General features: G+C 45.8%; 1 protein-coding gene across 1 annotated transcript; it reads left to right on the plus strand.

Moving 5' to 3' along the window:
- Window positions 1-2,445: 2,445 nt before the first annotated feature.
- On the plus strand, window positions 2,446-10,797 carry LOC121457614 (tumor necrosis factor receptor superfamily member 22-like). The gene is made up of 6 exons (XM_041666518.1): window positions 2,446-2,492; window positions 3,767-3,843; window positions 5,787-5,915; window positions 8,619-8,730; window positions 9,418-9,491; window positions 10,793-10,797. Exons 1-6 carry the CDS (start codon window positions 2,446-2,448, stop codon window positions 10,795-10,797), a joined length of 444 nt encoding a protein of 147 aa, XP_041522452.1.
- Window positions 10,798-18,626: the final 7,829 nt, after the last annotated feature.

An 18,626-nucleotide genomic window follows, 5' to 3' on the forward strand; every position in this document is an offset into this window, starting at 1 on the left:
TAGGGAGAAAATGGCCAAGTGCACAGCCTAGAGAAGTACCGGTATCTCTGAGCACTGGGACAAGCGGGGTAAGCCGCACCGCCCTCTCATTGGAAAGCATCTAAACGCACAAAAAATTTCTTCTGGGGCAGATGTAGGCTCGCGCACGCGCTCAGTGGCTCAGTCCTCTGTTCCTTGGGTGGGGGTCCAGCCAGGCTGGTACGGAGGTGTGCTAACTACTCTACTACAAAAATGGCTCTGCCCACTGCCTTTCAGGGGCCTTTCGGATCTCTGTCCCAAGATCGTTCATTGTCATTTTAATAGTGAACAGCAGTTAAATTTTAGTGGGTAGCCTGCTCTACATATCAAGCTCCAGGCCAGCCAGAGCTACACACAGTAAGACTCTGAAAAACAGACAAGAAGCCTAGACAACCCTGTAAATGACCTTTTGGTTAGTCAATTTTATGTCAATCCTTCTCATGAGACTTCTCTTAAGCCTGTTTTGGTGTCACACACCTGTAATCTTAGCACTCAAGAGACAGGCAGGAGGACTGTCACAATTTTGAGGTCAGCCTGTTCTCTGTAAGAATATTCCAACTCAGCTGAGGTAACATAGTGATATCTGTTTTCAAAACTAAAACAGCAAGGTGGTGATGGTACATGCCTTTAATCCCAGCACTCGGGAGGCCAAGGCAGGCATATTTCTATGAGTTCAAGATAAGCCTGGTCAACAGAGTTCCAGGACAGCTGTAGTTAAGGCTGCACAAAGAAACCCTGCCAAGCAGGGAAAGATTTAGGTTTTATAAACCCGATAGGATATAGCGTTTGTGTGACACATTTAGATCCAACAACAGCAAAAAATAATCCTTATGTTGTTCTAAGATAGGATTTGAGCGCTCAGAGACCATTTACTTCAATCAGTGCTTTATAAAATCACCCGGGGCTGGAGAAGTACTTCATTGGTTAAGAGCACTTCTTCGCTGGCTGTTTCCGGGTGGCTTCTCCTCTCAGAAGCAGACTTGGCAGGGACTGCCACTCTATCTGATTGTCGTCGGGACTTTCTCCACAGGCTGCCAGAAGATGTGCAATAATGATGACTCAGAGCTGACTTCAAAGTTAACAGTAGTTTAAGAACAGCTACATCCAGAGTAGCTTTTAACCTGGCAAACTTCTCTGGCCCTCCAGGTTGGGGCTGCTGAGGCATCTCTGGAGACATCTTGGCTCTGCATTTTGTAATTTCAGAAACCTCCAGAAGCCGGGCGGTGGTGGCGCACGCCTTTAATCCCAGCACTCGGGAGGCAGAGGCAGGCGGATCTCTGTGAGTTCGAGGCCAGCCTGGTCTACAAGAGCTAGTTCCGGGACCGGCACCAAAGCTACAGAGAAACCCTGTCTCGAAAAAACAAAAAAAAACAAAAAAAAAAAAGAAAGAAAGAAACCTCCAGAAGCAATCTAGACAATGTTGTAAAGAAAAAAAAAATGATTGACTCAAATACTGTCACAAAAAGAAGGTACTTCAAAGAAAGATTGAAGATGAGCTGGGTGTAGTGTCACATACCTTTAGCCCAACACTGGGGAGACAGAGACAGGCAGATTTCTGTAAGTTTGAGGTCAGCCTAGTCTATATAGGGAGTTCTAGAATAGCCAGAGCCGTGTAGTGAGACCCTGTCTTGTAATAAATAAATAAACAAATAAATAAATAAATAAATAAAACATTGAAGATAACATCTCTTTAAAGAATACAAAAAACAGACTATCCTCAAAGAATATTTATTGAAAACAAAGGTTTATTTTTTATTATTTTTCAAGACCAGGTTTCCCAGGGTAGCCCTGAATGTCCTGTAACTCTCTCTGTAGACCAGGCTGGCCTGAATTCATAGAGATCTGCTAGCCTCTGTATCCAGAGTGCTGGAATTAAAAGCGTGCACCACCACTGCTCTGCCAAAAATAAAGATATTTTAGCAAATCCACAGTCTGACCTGTAATCATTGTCCTTCCTAAAAGAAAGCACAGGTGAAGCAGGCAAGCATTCAGTCCTTGCAAGGCTGGGGGACAGTAGTGAGCATTGCCTTCAGGACATTGATGACAAGTTGTCACATTCAACAGATGGTGAGGGTGACACCGAGAAAACTTCTGCCTGACTTAATGACAGAATTCCTGACTGAATAAATGGGCCAAGACTATGGCGGGGTGTTTGTCTGGGGGGGGGGGGGAATTTATGTTATATGATCCTAATCTCTGAACCAGGAAATCTTGCGGGCAAGGAATTCTCTCACTTATTGAGGAAACCTTGCTGAAGGCAGGAGCTCAGAACCAGAGGAAGATAAGACTGTGGGGAGGATGCTAGCCATGAGATGGGAGCAGAGAGCAGTGGGGATGTGAGAGAGGACAGCTCCCACGAATGTGCAGATGGGTCCTAAGGGCTGCTGCTGTGGGGAATTTTCAGGAGTGTGCCATGCGAATGCCAACATGAAGCGGAGGGCCTCGCTTGCTGACTTCTTCGGCACAGAGCTCAAGTGATCTGCATTCTTACTTTGGGTCCCTTACGTTTAGGCTGTAGAGCAAGGCAGGTCACTTAGAGCAGGAAGTGGGGAGGAGAGAGAACATGCTGGGGACATACCAACTGTTTTGCGTGGATTATTTAATCTCACAACCCTAAGTAGTAAGGATGTTACCATCTTCATTTTACAGAGGAGAAAAGTGAGCCGTGACAAGGGTGAAAAGCTTTTCCAGTGTGTGTCACCTACTGATTTATAGGCTCTGGACTTGCCTGTGTGATAGCATGTCTCCACAGATAGTGTCCTTCCAACAATCCCCTACCAATGACCACCACGTCAAGCCTTTTGCTTTGTTTTTCGAGGCAGGGTTTCTTAGTTTTGGAACCTGTTCTGGAACTAGCTCTTGTAGATCAGGCTAGCCTCAAACTCACAGAGATCCATCTGCCTCTGCCTCCCAAGTTCTGGGATTAACACCACCACCAAGCCTTTTTTTATTTAAAGACAAGGTCTCTCTACATAGAGCCCTGACTGTTCTGGAACTCACAGAGACTAGCCTGCTGGCCAGAGTGCTGAGATTAAAGGTGTATGCACCATGCCCAGCCAGCATATACTCTTGACTGCCATCTCTCTCCAGCCCAAGAAAAACATTTAAAACATTTGGGTACTCAGAGAAATAATGTGTGAAGGTGAATTTAAAAAAAAAAGAAAGTGAGGCAGTAGTGGTGTATGTGTTCAATCCCAGCGCTCCGGAGGCAGAGGCAGGTGGATCTCTGTGAGTTTGAGGCCAGCCTGGTCTACATAGTAAGAACCAGGATAGCCAGGGACACAGGGGAGAAAAAAACAGCAACCAACAAAACCCAAGCAGAGCCCTGACTCCTTTAACTCTTTGCAAGTTGTTCCCACTGGCGCCTCCATCTGCAGCTCCACCACAGGAAGCAGCCACAAGAACCTGATGTTTGGATGACAGGGTCCTTGTAGGTCCCAAGTTGCTCTAGAACATGCCCTCCTGGCTGCTGGAAGAGAACTGGGGAATACTTCTATGCAAGCAGCAGAGAGCCACCCAACTTTGCAGTGATCTGTTGTGCAGCCTTCCCCAGACAACTGCAGGCTCCAGCATTCTACAGCACAGCTTCCCATAATCCCTGCCCCATATGCTTTCCACAAGGGGGCTCCTTTTTTGGTATGTCCTTTTCCACCATAATCTGGCCATCCTCTGCAGTTACCAATAAATGTAAGCTGTCCCTTATCTTTTTCCAGTTACCGGGAATTGTTTGTTCAGAATTTCGCTCCAGACAGAATGAGAACCACTTTGACTGCGGCAGTGATGAATACTTGTCTGGGGGCCTCTGCTGCAAACTCTGTAGTGCAGGTGAGTTCTGCAATGGAACCCAGTGCCAGAGCATAGACATGCATAGCCTTTGAAGCACACCAGAGGCTGTATAGGATGAGGAAGGTATGGACAGGGAGCTCAACTCAGCCACTGCCTACTCCCTCAAACTCTAGGAAGTGCCTCCCAACCCAGGTGCACAGACCCCCGAAGGAACCTCTTTGAGTGTTCAAGAGAGTTGGTGCCAGTACTTCTACCAAGGCCTCACTAGTGGAAGGTCGCCCACCTACCCAGCTGAGAGGAGAGTTCAGAAAAGGGAGCTGGGAGGGTTAATAGCACCTACCTGTACTTGCGACAGGTGCCAGGAGACCCCCTACCCTCACTCAGTGGGATCTTGGCAGGACAGCTCACCAACCTGTAGTTCATAAGGTCTTCATGACTCAAGGAGGCCCAAAATTTAGGGCTTGATTTTTAATATTCTTCTCTCTGATCTCTCACTTTCCCATTTCAATGTGGTTTGTTTCAAAAAGGACACAGGGACGGAGGGATGACTCAGCTGTGAGAGCTGTTACTCTAACAGGAACCCAAGTTTGGTTCCCAGTACCTACATCAGGCATTTCCTCTTTGCTCTCTATGTACGGTCTCTCTCTCTCTCTCTCTCTCTCTCTCTCTCTCTCTCTCTCTCTCTCTCACACACACACACACACACACATACACACACACTAAAAATCTTAAAAACAGCAGCGACCATCAGTTGCCATAAATGAAAAATTATTGATGTCCAAATAGATACAAGAACCAAATGCTAGGGGCTGGAGAGATGGCTCAGCGGTTGAGAGCATTGCATGCTCTTCCAAAAAACCCAAGTTCGATTTCCAGCAACCACATGGTGGCACACAACCATCTGTAATGAGGTCTGGTGTCTTCTTCTAGCCTGCAGGAATATATGCAAACAAAATATTGTATCCATAATAAATAAATATTTAAAAAAAAAAACCAAATGCCAAGACTCAGTGGGTCATCCACCAGGCTGTCGCCTGGTCATGTCTGCAGCTGTCCTTTGGGGAACACATGAGAGATCATGCTTGCTGGACTTGATCATTTCCCCCACATTAGTAGTTTATACTTTCCTTTGTAATTCTCAGGAAAGGAAACCCCAGGGCCATCTGCACATTTCTGAATTGGCATCAGAGAGCCTGAACCCAGAGGTACAAAACGGCCCCAGAACAGCCTCCTAGGACTAAGAACTGTCCTGCCTTTAGGAAAGGCATTAGAAGTTGAGTGTGGTGGTTCACAGCTATAATGCTGGCACTGAGAAACTGAGGCAATGGGCCTGCCATGAGTTCCAGGTCAGCTGGGACTACTGAATGAGAATGAGACTTTATCTCAAAAAAAAAAAAGAAAAAGAAAAAGTAGTAAGAAAGAAAAAAAGGTAAGCATGGTAGCTCACGCCTATAATCCCAGTACTCGGGAGGCTAAGGCAGGAGGATTGCTATGAATTTCTGGCCAACCTGAGCTGTACCATGAAACCCTGACTTAGCACCACCACCAACAACAAAAAGAGGCCGGAGAAAGAAAGTTCTTGCTAAGTGACATGTTTATGAGGCAGTTAATGGAAGTGACCTGACTTCACCCAGGCCTCAATTGCTTCTCAGAAACCTGGGACTGCCCACTCAAAGGGGAGGACATGGGACTTGAAGGGCAGGAGTCAGTTACTTGTGGCTTAGAAGCTGAGCCCTGCAGGGAGCCCAAGGAGCCCATTCTACTCACCACTGGTTCTCTCGGTTCCTAGACCCTGAGGTCAGGTATCCATAGGAATGGGTGCAGCTCAGGAAGCCACCAGCCATTACAGATCCTCAAGCAGTTTGTGACAGCCCAGAGATTATTTAGAATGTGTGTTAAAGACTTAAGGCCACCTGGATCAACATAGGCCTTAGCCCTGTGTGCCTGGAGCAAGACTGACCCCTGTCTGCCCTTATCCACAGGTGAGTTTGTCCGGCAGCCCTGCACGGTCCCTCACACCCGAGGAATATGTGAGAGGTGTGACACAGGGATGTTCACAGACGCTGGTAATGGCCTTGACTCTTGTAGGCCTTGCTCCAACTGTGAGAAAAGTAAGTATGTGACTGAGCAGAGACTGGACTAGGAATGACAGTCACTGTGAGAACTGGCAATAGAGTCAGAAACACATTTGTCCAGCACTGGGACGGACTAGCCATGACCGATGGATGCCAGGATGCTGCTGAGGAGTCCCACTAAAATTTGTTTCTTTTAAATTTTGTTTTCTTTTTGTGGGCATGGTTGCACAACATTTAATCCCAGCACACAAGAGGCAGAAGCAGCTGATCTCTGAGTTCAAGGCCAGCCTGTTTACATAGTGAATGCCAGGGCAGCAACTGCTACACAGTGAGACCCTGTCTCAAAACCAAACCTAAGCCGGGCGCTGGTGGCGCACGCCTTTAATCCCAGCACTTGGGAGGCAGAGGCAGGCGGATCTCTGTGAGTTCGAGACCAGCCTGGTCTACAGAGCTAGTTCCAGGACAGGCTCCAAAGCCACAGAGAAACCCTGTCTCGAAAAAACCGAAAAAAAAAAAAAAAAAACCAAACCTAAGCAAAATTTAGCCCTTATGAATGAAAGGGACTCAGTAAGAATGTCAGAAAAATCACAACCACAAAGATAGCCTTCTGCCATGGTTTAGGTATTTCTCTCCTAATTGTCAGTTGAATGCAGAACCTAGTAAAAACACATGCAGGTAATGAGAAAAGCTCCCCTCCTCCAAGGATAGGCAACCATGTGTGCAAGTTCCCAAACACATAGAAGAGCTTAAAGAGCAGAGCAGCGGGCATGTGGGTCTGGGAGGCAGCTCAGAGAAGAGGCACACGCCTGCAGGAGTCAACCAAGAGGCTATGGAAATATATGTAACAAAATTAGTTTTCCAAAAACTTTAAGCAGGCCGGGCATGGTGCCATGTTGCTGCTTGTTTTAATTTTTTTACCCTTTTGGCTTTTTGGACTGCCACCCAGCTCCCAAAAAACCATACATGTTGTCTTATTCTTTCTTATAAATGCCCAGCCTTGGCTTGGCTTGTTTCTAGCCAGCTTCTCTTAAATTATCCCATCAATTTTTGCCTCTAGGCTTTTTCCTTTACTTACTTCTGTATATCTTACTTGTACTTCGTGACTGGCTGGGTGGCCGACCCCTTCTTTTCTTGCTCCTGGATCTCTCTTGCTACTTCTTCCTCCTCCCAGGGTTCTCCTTCTATTTCTTCTTTCTATCTACCAGCCCTGCCTGTCTTTTCTCCTGCCTTGCTACTGGCATCCAGCTCTTTATTAGACCATCAGATGTTTTAGGCATGTACAATAATACAGCTTCACAGAGTTAAACAAATGCAGCACAAAGGAATGCAATACGTCTTTGCATCATTAAAACAAGTATTTCACAGCATAAACAAATACGACCCATCTTAAAATAATATTCCACAACAGTGGTATATACTTTTAATCCAAGCATGCTGGAGGCAGATTGCTGTGAGCTCAAGGCAAGCTTGGCCTGTATAGTGAGTTTAAAGACAGCCAGAGCTACACGGTGAAACAAACAAACTTGAAGTAATTGCTGGGGCAGTGGATGCAGCTCAGTGAGTGAGTGCTTGCCTGCAAAAGACCTGGGTTTGTTCCTGGCATTGTGAAAAAAAATTCTGTTTTGTGTGTACATGCAGGTGTGTATGTATACACACTCCTGTGATACTGAATCATGTTAAACTAAATGACAAATCCCACAATATCCCATGCCTCTGCACTGTCATAGGCATCTCCAAAGCATAAAGATGGAAGCAGGCTGAGTATGGCAGCACACATCTCTGCTCCCTGACTCAGGAGGCAGACAGACAGATAGATGATAGATAGATAGATGGATGGATAGATGGATAGATAGATAGATAGATAGATAGATAGATGGATGGATAGATAGATGATAAATAGATGGATAGATACATAGATAGATGATAGATAGATAGATAGATCACTTCGGTGTGTGGCCAGCCTGACCTAGGTTGTGAGCTCTAGGCCAGCCAGGATTACATAGAGAAATATTATCTCAAACAAACAGACAGTCAGACAGAACCACATTCCACAGTCACAGATCCCCTGATGCTGTAAGACACCTCCAGAGAGCAGGGCTGAGAGTCCTCCCTGCCTGCACCCACTGCTGTACTCTGAGAATGAACACAGCCTAGCTTTAGAGCACCGTGAGAGGTGACACTTACAGGTCGGATGCTTGTGGTGCACTCAGCTATAGACACAGGTTTAGACGGAACACCCCAGTGGGAAAGTCACCCTCTTTCCTAAGCCATCGAATCAGTCTCAATTAAGAGGTGCACATCCAGAGCCCAAGGACCCGCCAGGGGTCTGGATACAGGGTCACTAGGAGCTCTTCAGCAAAAAAATGAGGTAACTAAATAAGGCAATGCCAGAGATGTCAGATGGAGATGGTGGCCTTGGGGAGGGGGAGCCTCATGGGGCAGCATGGACATACAGATCAGGACCATCTGCGATGGAGGCCTCACCTCAGGCTAGTTTGATGTTATTGTATGGGATGCTGAACAATGAATCTCCCAGGCCATCATCTGCCTCAGCTGGTAGCCACCCTGGAGGTCTGAGGGTGAAGATGTTCATAGCAGTGTGTTTTAGTGTTCAGTACATCTGTGGTGGCTGGTAAGGCTTGTGCTGGGACACACTGTTCCTCTCAGGTGATGGTGGGGTCTATGTGCATATTTGAGGATGCTCACCTTGACCAGACCCTACTCTTCCTTGGATTGCAGACCAGGAAATGGTGTCCGATTGCTCTGCCACCAGTGACCGGAAATGCCAGTGTCGAATTGGTCATTTTTATGCTGACCCTCAATTCCCCGAACTCTGCCTTCCATGTATCAAGTAAGAACACTGCGGCGTGGGTTGGTGGCGGCTTTATACATTGTTTGAGTGACCTCTAGTGTCCAGAAAAGGGGACAGTCTGTGTCATTCCTTGTCAGGGGAGATGGGAACTCTGTGGCCTGAGGGGATTGTTAGACATATCCAAGGCTAATGTCCCTTGACAGAAAGTAGATATCACCTGCCAAGGGACTCAGTTTTCCTGAATGATATCTAAGAGCAGGGTTCTTCAGTGTATCAGGATTTGGGAGGGGTGGGGAAAGCCTCATTCATTCCCAGGAAGATATAGGTCTGGGTTAAACTGTGTGTGATCAGATGGAGTTGTTGCGACTTCAAACCACTAGGGGGAGCCAGCACAAGCAGCAGGCTGGGGAGTGTTGTCGGGCTGGGGAATCTGAAATCAGTCCCTGATGACAACAGGGCAGGCCTGTCCTTTTTCTCCCTCCAAGGCCACCAAAGAGACTATGGAAATCAATAGAAGAGGAAAATGTAGTAAATTTTGTGTCATATTTAGTGAAAATCACACAATAATGTCTAAGATGCAGTAGGGCTGGTCACAGCTGTGTGGTCAGAGCCCTGTTTCAGATCTTGGACCATGATGATGCCTGTGTGGTTTGGAGCAAGCATGAAGCCTTTCTGGGCATCCTTTGCTGCTGGTTGGCAGGAAGAACTGAGGGTGTCTTTTTGCAGGTGTCCCCAGGGAGTTCCTGTGCTCCAGGAATGCAACTCCACAGCAAACACAGTGTGCAGTTTGGCTGAGACAAGTAAGACAGATTTATGCTTAGTCACCATGACTATTTTCTTAGTGAATAACAATTCACACAGCACAGCATTAACTGTTTCAAAGCAGACATCAAAATAACAACGAGTACCAGCCCTCCATCTATTGCGAAACACACGGCCCCTAAAAGGAATCTCTGTCTCGGGCAGACCCTGAATCTCCCAGGCCAATCTGCCTTGGTGGCCTGGCCAGTCTAGACTGCTCAAAGAGGTAGCATCACCATGTATGTGCCTGAGTCCCTGACCATCATGTTTTCTTGTAAAATATTTTATGTATATGGGTGGTTTTGCTCCAAGTATGTCTGTGATCCTTATGTGTACAAGAGGTGACAGATTCCCTGGAACTGGAGTTACAGATGGTTGAGAACCACCATATGCATGCTGGGAACTGATCCTGGGTCCTCTGCAAGAGCAGCCAATGCTCTTAACGACTGAACCATCTCTCCAGCCACCTGAGCAGCATGTTTTAAGGCTGATCTAGGTTGAAGCTGTCAGGGCCTCATTCCTTTCCATGCCTGAATCATCATGTACAACTCACATTGTCTTCATTCATGTGTTAGTGGAATTGTTAATAATTCTTTACAGTCATTAGACCCTTGAGCCAAATATCCAGTAGGGAAAAGGCAGCCTCTTTCACAAATAATGCTGGCCAATACATGTGTGGAAGAATGAAGTTGGACCTAATTTAACAGTATATGCAAAAATTAGGACTTGGCTGAAGCTCAGTGGTAAAGCATTTTCCTAGCATGCATAAAGCCCTAAATTCGACCCCCAGGACTCAAAAAAAAAAAAAACAGTAAAATCCAACTGGGATACACTGGCCCTGGCCTATAGTTACAACACTGTATACCTGTGAGTGTCAACAACCCAAGGGTGGGAAGGAACCCAGGGTCTGCGGGTAGATAAATGAACTAACAAATACAGTCTGTGTAATCAATGGAATAGCATTCACTCTTGAAAAGCACAGATGCTCTGACACAGCCGTATAATAAGCCTTGGAGACAGTGTGCTAAGTGAAATAAACCTGGCTCTCGGGGCAAGTGTGGTTGTACTCCCAGGCAGTCCTGGAGCAACAAGATGACAGACATGAAATAGAGGACACGGAGAACCACAGTCGGGGGCAAGGCTGGACAGTTAGTGTCCACTGGGGAAAGAGGTCAGTGAGGGAACATGAGAAAGTTCTAGAGACTGGTGTGGAGATAGCCACACAGTCATGTAAAGACACCTTGGATTAATCGGCTATGTTCTGAAAGTTTCATGTGATGTGTGTTTTACCAAACTGTAGAATAAGTCAACAAACCCTTGGGAATAAGAATGTCTCCTTCCTGTTGGAACACAAGGTCAGTCCCTTCTGCTCTTAGGAGTGACAAGCAGCATGGTGGCCTCCCTTCCTGCCTCTGTGAGTCTGCTTTGCATTACAGTGATAAAATGCTGACCTAAAGCAACTTAGTGAGGAAAGGACTCATTTTATTTGCTTAAAACTTACAATTCACTATGAAAGGACGTGGGCGGGAACTGAAGCAGAGGCCGTGAAGAAATGCTTCAGGATTTGCTCCTCATGGCTTTCTCCTCATGGCTTGCTCCTTGTGGCTTGTTCCTCGAGGCTTGCTCCTTGTGGCTTGCTCCCCGTGGCTTGCTCCCCGTGGCTTGCTCCTCGTGTCTTATTCCTTATGGCTTGCTCCTCGTGGCTTGCTCCCCGTGGCTTGCTCCTCGTGTCTTATTCCTTATGGCTTGCTCCTCGAGGCTTGCTCCTCGAGGCTTGCTCCTCGTGGCTTGCTCCTCGTGGCTTGCTCCTCGTGGCTTGTTCCTTGAAGCTTGTTCCTTGTGGCTTGTTCCTCGAGGCTTTCTCCTCATGGCTTGCCCCTTGAGGCTTGTTCCTCATGGCTTGCTCCTCGTGGCTTGCTCCGTGAGGCTTGCTCAGTTTGCTTTCTTAGACTGCTCAGGAGTGGTACTACCCAGGGTGAACCATCTCTTTTGATTAGCAATCAAGAAAGTGCCCCACAGACTTGCCTATAGGCAATCTGATATAGGCATTTTCTCAACCAACACTCCCTCTCCCTAGGTCACCCTAACTTATGTCAAGTTGACAAAAAGATGACCCAGTTCCCCCTGTGTTTGACCTGTTCATCAGGCCCCTCCCATCCAGGAAGAAGACTGTTGGCTTCTCCATTTGTTCTTTATCATAGACTTCCAAAAAAAAAAAAAGTCTGCTCTTGTAGAAAAAAATTTCTTGTTTGTTTTTTCACTTTTAGATCAAAGAAATCGGCTATTCCTACTAACTGTTCTTCCAACCTTGGCTGTTCTTGCTGTTTTCTGCTATTGCCTGCGCAGGTGACATCTGTGAGCAGCAACCTGGTGGAGTCTCTTCTTAGGAGTAAGTGATGGGTTAACTGAAGGCAAATCCTGTGTGTCTGGGTCTAAAAGAAGCTCAGGACAAATGGCTAACCATGGTGCCTCTGAGCATACCAAAGAGCATGCTGGCCTCCAGGCCCACTCAGTTCCTGTGGCTCTTCTCAGCCCGCTCCCTACTCTAAACTTCCTCAGCTCATGAGCTCTCCCTTCCCAGCTTCTCATTTCTATAGAACCCTGTCATTCAGCCGTGTGCCTTCTTGGTTATCCCTCTGTTGGCATTCTCTTGCCCCCTCTTTCTTGGTCCTTCTTCTCTTTCTCTCTTTCTCCCTCCTCCCCGCCCCTTCTTCTCATGGCCCAGTTCAGTCTGCTGGCCATGTTTAGTCTTCTACTTTCTCTCTTTGCTCTGGACTCTTCCAGATGCCTCTAGCTGTACTCTCCCTCATGCCTACACAAAACCAACCACCACTGTAATTGGAGTAGACATGTCCTCACTGTATACATCTGTGCCTGAAACCCGGGAGGAGCACATATGAGCCCTTCCAACGGGCTTGGCTTTTCCTAACTGAACCAAGCTGCTGACTTACTTGATTTCCCTAAGGTATGTAGCTATGGATCCTTTGTTTCTGCTGGCCTCTGCCTCCCCCGATGGTTGACCTCAATTCTAGAGTTCACCTCTTCAGCTGCTTCTTCCTTACCCTTACTCTATTTGTCTCTCCTTGCCTACTCAGTGGGTTTCTTCTCAGTCTCTGGCTCCTGGGGCCTGCTGTGCCCTCTTGGGTACCCACCACATGGGCATCTCAGTGCTGAGAGAGTTGCCCTTCTTCCTCTGTTGAAACCCTGCCTTTTCCCAAAAGCCTCTCCAGTTTGCCTCTTCAGCTGTTTTCTTCCCTAACTGCCCCACCCGCTCATCTCTCCTCCTCTACTAGCAAAGCGTCTCCTGGAGCTGCCTACTTTGTCTGCTATTACTGTAGAAGTCATACCTGTGTGCCAGGAAGCTTCCTCTCACCCTCCAGGGGCCCCCATCACATGGAAAGGGATGCTTTTCCTCTATGGTTTAGGACATGTCTCTCTGACAGGTCTCTCAGTCCCCTTGGGGATGCCCTGGATTGAAATTCTTGTCACCAGGACACTTATCCATCTCTCTTCTGCCCTGGTCCCTTCTATCTCTCAGCTCCTCCTGCGAGTCCTGCAGCTTCCGTATGCCCCCTCAGCCTCTAGGATATTGGAATCCTCCTTCAGCCGGAGTTTCTGTTTATACCCTTTCCTGGCCGCCCCTTCAGAACTGCCTGCTCTGCCTCCTCTTTATGTCCTCCTGGGCCTCTATTCCAATAATGGAATCTTCCTTGCATGGAGTTCCTCCTCCTTTGGACCCTGTCTCTGTGTCTCAGCTCCCTCTTGGAACCTTCCCTCTGGTGGAGTTCATCTCCAATCCTTTCTCTTTTCCTCCTTGGACTCAGAAATTTCACTGAAGTCCCGTTGTCTTAGTGCAAATGTCCTGGCCTCAGTACAGGCCAACGGCCCAGACGGCACACCAGACTTCTAAATTCCCTCAGTACGTGCAGTAGGATCAAAAACCCACTGCCATTGTTCTTGAGTTCTCAGTATTCCTCATTGTCCGCTATGTTCAGCTAGTCCGGATTTGTCCCATGCTTTTTCAGACCCAGGCCAGCTGGCCTTGGTGAGTTCCCGATAGAACATCCCCATTGTCTCAGTGTGTGGGTGCACCCCTCGCGGTCCTGAGTTCCTTGCTCGTACTGGCTTTGGGGGAGCCTAGGCAGTTTGGATGCTCACCTTACTAGACCTGGATAGAGGTGGGCGGTCCTTGGACTTCCCACAGGTCAGGGAACCCTGATTGCTCTTCGAGCAGATGAGGGAGGGGGACTTGATCGGAGGAGGGGGAGGGAAATGGGAGGTGGTGGCGGGGAGGAGGCAGAAATCCTTAATAAATAAATAAATTTAAAAAAATAATAAAATAACATTTAGGAAAATAAATAAATAAATAAATTCCCTCAGGTGCTAACCACGCCTGCCACGGCACAAACGATCCCCAGCTCTCTTAAACCTCAGCTTCTTCTACTCTACACTTCCCAAACTCTTCTTTCTCAAAGCTTCTACTTTTCACCTTTGAAAATCTTTTCTGTATGGTTTCTTTGCTCTCTGCTCTCAAAGAAAATCTCTTAAGACCATTGTGTAAATTCTATCTCAGAATTTGTAAATTCATTAGGTATGGTTAAAAAATTTGCAAAATCTGTATTAAAAAGTTAACTTAACAAAAGGCTGATAGTTCAAAAATCTATGTATAGGTAATCTTAATTTGATACACATTAATCACATATAATATATGTGATTTAACTCTCGTTCAGAAACTAGATCTGCTGTAGTATACTGTATCTGAACATGTAACTTGAATTCAACTCTTGTTTAGGAAAACAGCAACTATGGCAGAGTGGTGGTGGCACACGCTTTTAATCCCAGCACTTGGGAGGTGGAGGCAAGCAGATCTCTGTGAGTTCGAGACCAGCCTGGTCTACATAGCCAGGGCTATACAGAGAAACCCTGTCTTGAAAAAAGAAATCAGCAGTGTGGCTTGCCTCCACCTTTGGCTGATGACCTCTTAGGAATGGAAGCAATAATGGCTGGCAGCTATCTTTGCTGAAGCTAAAGAGTACATGCAATGATTAAGGTAACCGTGTGGTATAAACCAACTAAGGCAACAATCAAAGGACTTCTGAGTCCCACTGAGCCCTCTGCTTACCACGTATCTGCTTCTTAGACTAAGGAGGTAACAGCAGGTCTCCAAGTTATTTTGGATTAGGATAGATTTTGCCTGATGATAAATTCCTCAGTCTATAGAGGTATATTCAGGTTAACAGAAACCGACTTAAAGATGTCTTAACTACTTATGTCTTTGCTAACTGCTCAACGCCAGGTTCCTTGAAAACTTTAGATAACAACATATGCTTGGTGAATAAGGAATATTTGATAAATAAGGTTTATAAATTTCTAAATTATAATGGTCTATTCAGATTAACAAAAGCTGACTTAGAGAGTTATGCCTAATTACCTGTGTATTTTCTGACTGTATTCCACTCTAGTCTTAGAGAAATTTTTAAATAGAGAATAACATATGTTTGATTTAAAAAAAAAAAAGGTTTTTAAATTCCTAAGGTCTATTCAGGCTACCAGAAACTGACTTGAAGCTATATATCTAAGCCGGGCGATGGTGGCGCACGCCTTTAATCCCAGCACTCGGGAGGCAGAGGCAGGCAGATCTCTGTGAGTTCGAGACCAGCCTGGTCTACAGAGCTAGTTCCAGGACAGGCTCCAAAAGCCACAGAGAAACCCTGTCTCGAAAAACCAAAAAAAAAAAAAAAAGATATATATCTAGCCTCTTTGTCTTTGTGACTGTATTTATGGCTTCAACTTTTATTTGGATGCTAAAGGATCTTCAATTCAAATTTTTAAGGCCCAGACTTAACAGGGATAAAATTGTAAGATCCTAGTCTTGTATAAGATACTAATTTATAAATTGTTAAAAATTATTAAGGCATGTAAACTATTGCTCAGTCACCAGCGATCAAATTACTTAATGTGCTCAGAACTATGCTCATAAGTATATGTGTAATTCATTCACAGGGACAAGCTTTATTTAGCCTCCTGTGTATGTTTTCCAGGCTAAGCCTAAAGCAAGTAACTAAAAACAAAGTTTGTTAAAGACAGGTATACTTAATAGAGGTCCTCAGACTCCTCAGAGTCTGCTGAATATGGCATTTAAAGTGTTTAACAAAAAAGCTCCCTGTGATAGACAGAAATGCCAGCTATTAGTATTGACCCTAAGGTCTCCAAAGAAGAAGATGGGGCACAGATGACTACACTTGGGTTGTGGTGACACTAACCCCTGGGCAAAGAACTGGCCCATGCCTCTCACACCATCAGGGCCCTGCCCAAACTGTGGCCACTGTTAGATTAGCAGCCCTTCTGTGTCTCCCCAAGATACATCAGTTCCTCCTCCACTGGAAAATCTCTCAGACATTCTAGGTTTAGCAGTGGAAGAATTAATGCTGTCCTGTGTGCCACAGGGGAACCTAGGGGAACTCTCCAGCTAGTGGGTGAGTCTCTGTCATTTTAACTGCCTTTTGGGTTATACTTCATGCTCTAATGTATCCTTCTCAGCCCTCTGATGATGTTGATGGCTAATTTTAGTTTTATCAGTTTGACAGCAGCAAGCACCCAGCTCCTCCCACAAAGCCGCAATTGCCTGGTCAGTCTATTTCATATATAAAAAAACAAACTTACAGAGAATTTACCTTGCTGGCTGACTTCCCTATAAAAGAAATAAACTCATGAAACAGGTTTCAATGTAACTATTTTTACTATTCCTTTATTTAAAGGAACTTGTTTTACAATGACTACTCTCACTAATCACTGGTGTCTCATGGTAAATTATGGATGGAAAGAGAAAATCTTTGATGTTTATGTAATTTAAGGTATGTAAATGCAAATTGTAAAGGTCTGAGGATGTAAAAGCTCAAGTAAGTTATGAGGGTCTAAGAAAGTGATCTAAGACATACAAATGCAAGATATAAAGGTCCGAGGGGGTGATTTAAGGTGAGAGAGGAATTAGAAATGTTTCAGATTTATTTTCTTCTTCCTATGCTATTGTTGTAAAAATAGACTTCAAAATTTAGCTATTTAACTTTACTAAGTGAAGTTCTGATAAACTATTAATCTAGCGCTGGTAAAGCATTGACTACTAGAATCATGGTCACAAGATTTAAAGGCAGGGGTCTGTGAATTTTCCACAGTGTAAATTTCAGTATAGTTTATAAACAGTAGTAATGATAATATATGTAAAAGTTTTATCTCTTTTTGTAAATTTGAAAAATTCATGTCAGCTTCAGGGAGTCCTGACTTGACTCTGCCTGTCATTGGTCAAACAGGTTCCAGACAGATACTCCTGTCAACCAGCAGGCTAAGCTTCCCACCTTCTTCTGCCTGTTCTGGAGAATGGGTTCTCTCTCTCTCTCTCTCTCTCTCTCTCTCTCTCTCTCTCTCTCTCTCTCTCTCTCCCTTCTCCCCCTAGTCTTGTGACTAGGGTCACAGACCTGGATGTTTCAAGTGTACACCCAAGGTAAATATTTTCCCCTAGTTCCTTAACTTTAACTTCTGACACTAGCCTGTATCTATCCAAATAGATTTACAAAGAAGACTGCAAAATGCTCCTAATCAAAACTGGCTAACCCTGGACTGATATAAACTAGATGCTTCTAACAGACCTTCCGACCAGCCTGAGCGCCAGACTCGAACCAGCACTTCCAGACTACGCCAAAGCGGACTACTTCCTAGCCCCAGGCAGTCGCACAGAACCTGGGTAGGAGTGAAACAGATGTTTGCCAGCCTGCACTCCTTTCCCTGGCCTTTGACCAGCATTCCAGCCTTCCTGAGCCCTGACGACAACACCCTAATTTCCACTAACACGCAGTTACAGAGAGATTACATCACCCCTTATCATTAACAAAAAAGCTGGGATGTTGGATCTAAAAGGAACTCAGGACAAATGGCTAACCATGGTGCTTATGAACATATCAAAGAGCATGCTGGCCTTCAGGCTCACTCAGTACCTCACTTCTCAACTCTTCTCACCCCATTCCCTACCCTAAACTGCTCCAACTCAGGAACTTTCCTTCCTCCAGTGTCTCATTCCTCCATAACCCTGCCATTTTGGCCATGTGCCTTCTTTTTTATTATTATTTATTTTATTATTATGTATATAGTGTTCTGCCCACAGGCCAGAAGAGGGCACCAGATCTCATTACAGATGATTGTGAGCCACCATGTGGTTGCTGGGAATTGAACTCAGGACCTCTGGAAGAACAGCTGGTGCTCTTAACCACTGAGCCATCTCTCCAGCCCGGCCATGTGCCTTCTTGATCCTCTCTCTCTTGGTGCTATCTTAGCCCCCATTTTCTTGCTCCTCTTCTCGTTATGGTCTGGTTCAGTCCACTGGTCATTAATCTACTTTCCCTCCCTGCTCTGGACTCTTCCCATGCCTATCTGCACTGTCCCTCGTATCTATAATAAAGAACTTCCTCTCAACCATACCTTGGAGCAGTCATGTCTTTACTTTCTAGACTGGGAAACTTGGTGTCCTGTTAACCACCCAGGAAAATGCCTTATATTACATAGTGTTGGTCTCAGGACCTTGCCATCTACAGCAGCAGCAGGGCAAGATGCTGGATTCCTCTGTGGTCCACCAATCCAGATTGTCCATGAGTCGGTTGGGATCTATTTCTTTCTTTTTTTTTTTTTTAAGATTTATTTATTTATTATGTACACAACATTCTGCCTCCATGTCTGCCCACATGCCAGAGGAGGGCGCCAGATTTCATTACAGATGGTTGTGAGCCACCATGTGGTTGCTGGGAATTGAACTCAGGACCTCTGGAAGAGCAGACAGTGCTCTTAACCTCTGAGCCATCTCTCCAGCCCTGGGATCTATTTCTTGCGGAGCTGCTAGGTTGATTGATGGAGGAAGGTCATTGGTTAAATAAAAAGAAACTGCTTGGCCCTCATTGGTTAGAAGATAGGTGGGAGGAGTAAACAGAACAGAACGCTGGGAGGAAAAGGAAGTGAGCTCAGACTCCACAGCTCTCCTCTCAGGAGCAGACGCCTCAGAGAGACACCATGCTCCCGGCTCCTGGGCAGACACACGCGATGAAGCTCAGACCCAGGATGGACATAGGCTAGAATCTTCCCGGTAAGCGCAC

This window comes from Microtus oregoni, unplaced genomic scaffold, assembly GCF_018167655.1.
Source record: "Microtus oregoni isolate MIOR12 unplaced genomic scaffold, Mior012 000016F_ref0000370, whole genome shotgun sequence".
Lineage (NCBI taxonomy): Eukaryota > Metazoa > Chordata > Mammalia > Rodentia > Cricetidae > Microtus > Microtus oregoni.

Bases quoted from the DNA above. Each gene is read 5' to 3' on its own strand.
- LOC121457614 (XM_041666518.1), top strand. From the start codon at position 2,446: ATGAAGCGGAGGGCCTCGCTTGCTGACTTCTTCGGCACAGAGCTCAA. The intron at 2,493-3,766 runs GTGATCTGCATT...ATTTCGCTCCAG, and splicing joins TTCTTCGGCACAGAGCTCAA to ACAGAATGAGAACCACTTTG. The intron at 3,844-5,786 runs GTGAGTTCTGCA...CCTTATCCACAG, and splicing joins CTGCAAACTCTGTAGTGCAG to GTGAGTTTGTCCGGCAGCCC.